At 42.5% G+C, this 4,133-nt stretch overlaps 1 protein-coding gene across 1 annotated transcript; it reads right to left on the bottom strand.

Annotated features, from left to right (window-relative positions):
- Positions 1 to 1,418: 1,418 nt before the first annotated feature.
- On the bottom strand, positions 1,419 to 3,914 carry LOC132245770 (claw keratin-like). Its single transcript, XM_059718639.1, has 2 exons — positions 3,845 to 3,914; positions 1,419 to 2,398 (listed from the first exon to the last, which is right to left on the bottom strand). The coding sequence occupies exon 2, from the start codon at positions 2,378 to 2,380 to the stop codon at positions 1,820 to 1,822; it is 561 nt and encodes a 186-aa protein (XP_059574622.1). The 5' UTR covers positions 2,381 to 2,398; positions 3,845 to 3,914; the 3' UTR covers positions 1,419 to 1,819.
- Between the last annotated feature and the right edge of the window lie 219 nt (positions 3,915 to 4,133).

Consider the following 4,133-nt stretch of genomic DNA (forward strand, 5'->3'; position numbering starts at 1 on the left):
TGACAGCTGGAATGAGCCCTGACAGTGCTCAGATCATGGATGGTGATCCTTCTTGATCCATCCTTTGTTTAGAAATCCTTGTGGGTAAAATGCTCTTTTGTGCAGAGGGCCAGCTGGAGGTGTCTGCATGGCTTCATTCCCACAGACACACTGAAATATGATGGATTAATTAGACTCTTTATATGGAGAGTGGAATTGTCCAGGCCCTCTATGTCAATTCAGTTTGAATCCTTTTCAGGATATTTTTGAGCCCACAGTTGCATTTGAAATGAGTTATGAGTGTTTGTACACTCCACGTTTTTTAGCCCTTTCTTGTGCTGCAATGGTGTGACTGTTTGCACAAGTGGGATTTCCAGATGCTTTAAAAATCTTTCTGGTGCATTAAACTCCCTCTCGCGCTAACAAAAAGGAGAATGAAAACAAATTGGCACTTATCTTGCCTTTATATTCCCAACCTTATGGTACCCTTTTTCTTCAGCCCTGCTATTAGGGTCTTTACGATACCCCCTAACTGCCCCACTGGGGTATTTCCTTCAGGGTTCTCTTTCCTAGCAGCTCCTTTCACAGAGCTGTTTCTCTTAAACCCGATCTTCGTTGCTTTCTCAGTGCCTTCAGCTATCCCTGCCATCTCTTTGCCTGAGTCAGCCACTTCCAGTTTCTGGAGTCCCCTTTTTGCCTGTCCCAGGCCTGCTTTTATCCTGGAGTTCTGGCTGATTCCCCCTCCCCTCCCCTCCTGAAATACCATGTGAAGAATGAGCCCTGAGGAGTTCTTTGCCATTCAGGTGGTACCAATTTACTTCTCTGGGGCTCTTCTCTTTTCTCACAGATTTGTAAGCTCATATCTCCAGAAAGGAAAATTATCACTAACAGGTGTGCAGTAGACCCCCAATTTACGCGATTTCAATTTACGCATGTCTCACATTTACATGATTTTTTTATTAGGGTCCGGACTGGGAAATGCCCCTTGAGATATGTGTCATTCGTGTATATACACGAACGGTCGCAAGATTTGCAGGTGGAATCAAGAGGAGCTGTGCCTCCATTGTGTCATCATTGTGCCGCTAGACATGCCTCCTAAAGGCAATTCCACTAAAAAAAAGCTTTGACTAAGGTATGTCTGGGGTATGCAACCCCTCACTATTCTATTATTTCCTATGGGGAAAGTTGTCCCAACACGAAATTCCCCCAGAATGCAATACTTGCATAAATCAGGGGTCTACTATACTAAATTATGTGAAACAAGGAGGAAATTCAGCCTGCTGATGAAAACCAGAACAGTTATATTGACCACTTAATGAACCAGATCCTCCTCTTGCTTATGGTCTTGACTTCAAGTATTGATAATCTGCAGGGGGTTGAGCTTCACTGAATAGTATTGGTGAAAAATGGATGAGAGAAAAACTGCAAGAAGGCTGATGTAAAATGCAGTATAATTTTAATGAGACTATACAGAGAAACAAAAGCAGAGTATAAAGAATATCCAATCAAGGTTTCAGTAAGAACAACAGCCAATCACATGCTCCAACAAGATCATCTTTGTTCTTTGCTTCCACTGAAGTTTGATGCTCCACTTCTACTCATTGTCATTTTTATGTAAAAAAGGCTGTTTAACAGAGCAAGAGAACTAGCTTGGAAGGCTTCAGACATAAAGTAAAGAATCTACAGACATAAATAGATTTCAAGAGTATGCAAAGCTCCTCTAACTGGAGTTGGCAGTGCCCAGCACCTCAGAAAGCCATAACTATGATTTCAGCCATCAATCTGTGTCTTGCTTTTAATTTCCTGGTAGTTTCATGTTCTGTGGATAATCCTCCTGGGTTTAGCATGGTGCGCAGATTCCGTAACGGTACCGACGGGAATAGTAAGGGCTGTAACATCTTCCATAACCGAAGCCAGAGCCAAGACCATAGCAGGAGCTACCCCAGCCTCCATAGCCACCATAGCCTCCATAACCACAGAGGCCCCCATAACCACCAAGGCCCCCAGAACCACCATAGCTCCCCAAACCATACAGGCCCCCATAACCACCATAGCCCCCATAACCACCATAGCCCCCATAACCACCATAGCCCCCAGAAACAAAATTGTTCCCATATAAGCCTCCATAACCAAGACTTCCCCCAGGACCAGCGGCGCCCCCAGACAGGGCGGTTCCTCCAGCAGCTCCATGGCCCATAGCAGGCACTCCTGTGGATCCCACGATGCTGTCCTGAGGGAAGTTGCTGAGAATGGGGCCTGGGAAGGTCACGACAACTGGTGGTGGCTGGATCACTGCCCTCGAGTCAGGGCATTGTCTGACACAGGCCTCATTGCAGCTGTCAGCAAAGGGCCTTGGGCAGGCGAGCCCACTTGATGGGTAGCACAGGTCAGTGCAGGACATCTTGGGATGGAGGAAAACCTGAAAGAGACAGTAGGGAGTAGATTAAATGAAGCTCACAAGTTTCACTGGGGAAAGAGTTTTGAAGCTCAGATTCTGGGTAAATGGAGAGTGTGTAGAACTCTGGATGGATGATATTATATCTCAGGTTTTAGCTAGTGCTAGTCATACAGGTGACCTGCATGCTTTTGACAATTTAGCCCCAAAGAACTTGTCCAAAATGGCACAAGATACTCTTGGCAGAGTGGGGCATGCAGTGCACATTGCCTGCATCCCAGTCCAGTGACTTCACCACCAGATCATCCATGGTCTCCAAGACTCCTTGGGTTAGTTCCCTGTGCCACACTGCAATGCTAACTGCTCTCTTTCCAGCTCTGTGATCTTCAGGTCCCTGCAACTGTTCTGGTAAAGCCCACAAAAAGATGAAGTCTCAGGATCAGGATAGTCTCAGGATTAGGGCTAAAGTTTCAAGAAACAAACTGTAATTAATAAATACCCAATGTACAGAACTATCCAAGTTGTGAGGCTTAGTATTTTAAATCCTTTTTCTAATAACTAGAGCATAGAAAGTTTAGAGATGATATTTATGATGTTGAGGCCTTTCAAAGATGTAGCTCAACAAATTGGATTGCAAAGCTTGTGAGTTGGCAACTCTTTCTAATGAAAAGAAGACTGTTTTCTTGGTTAAGAAAACAGGTTTATGTCCTCAGGTTGTGCAAATTAATGCAATTCCCTTGAATTCATTGGAGACATCATGGTTGATACCATCCAAATAGCTGTATCTAAAATGACTAATTTTAAGTATAGCAACATAGTATTTATAACAACTTATTTGCCCAGTGGTGTTTCTAGTCCAGTATTCTTTTCTGCTAAAATCCAGAGCTACATACATCAGAGCAACTATATTATCATGAATAAAAGCTGTCCATAATGGAAGGTTTTTTCCCTAGTGCTGTACCATGAAGGTAGAAGTTGGTTTTGTCTTGAAGGAAGAGGATGGATTTTATATATAAATAGATTTCATTCATACACAAGAACTAGATTAAAACCTGAAAAAAACATTTCTATATCATAACTGTAAGAAGAGCCACATCCTCCATGGTCAAAACCAAAGCTCTCTGGAATGCATATCTTATCCATCCTTTATTTTCTAAAGCAGTAAAAGAGTTCTCTGTAGCGATAAAATACTTGTAATCTGAGATTTCCAACACCATTCAATAGATTTAAATGCCTGTATTTGAACCAATGGGAAATAGATCCCTCAAACACTTCTGCATTTGGGAGGAACATCTACTTTATCTTTTGAAATCCTTCAATCACCAGCACTTGCAACTGAGCAGGACCAGAAAAGACTCATATGGAGAGAATTAATCTAACATTGCTAAGAATTGCAGAGCATGAATGGAAGATCCAGGTCTACGTTCAACTATCAACAGAGATAAACAGAAGAAGTGGAATCAAACTTACCTGATTCACCAAGGAGAATAAGGCAAGAGAAGTGGATGGAAAAGCTCTGAGATGAGAGCGTTTATATACAATTTCTCTGACTGCCTGGAGGATCTGAGACACATTTTTTTGCACAATTCGCTAATTAGCCGACACAGCAAATTGCTGCACGTGTAACTCCTCAAACTGATGAAACTGTTTTGCTCAATGTTTGTACTTATTACATTATTCAAATGCCTATGGGAAAAAGGTGTTACATAGCAATAGAGGTTTCTTTCATCTTCAAGCATGAATTCCAGACATCTTCGTA

Source organism: Alligator mississippiensis, chromosome 15 (genome assembly GCF_030867095.1).
Source record: "Alligator mississippiensis isolate rAllMis1 chromosome 15, rAllMis1, whole genome shotgun sequence".
Classification (NCBI taxonomy): domain Eukaryota; kingdom Metazoa; phylum Chordata; order Crocodylia; family Alligatoridae; genus Alligator; species Alligator mississippiensis.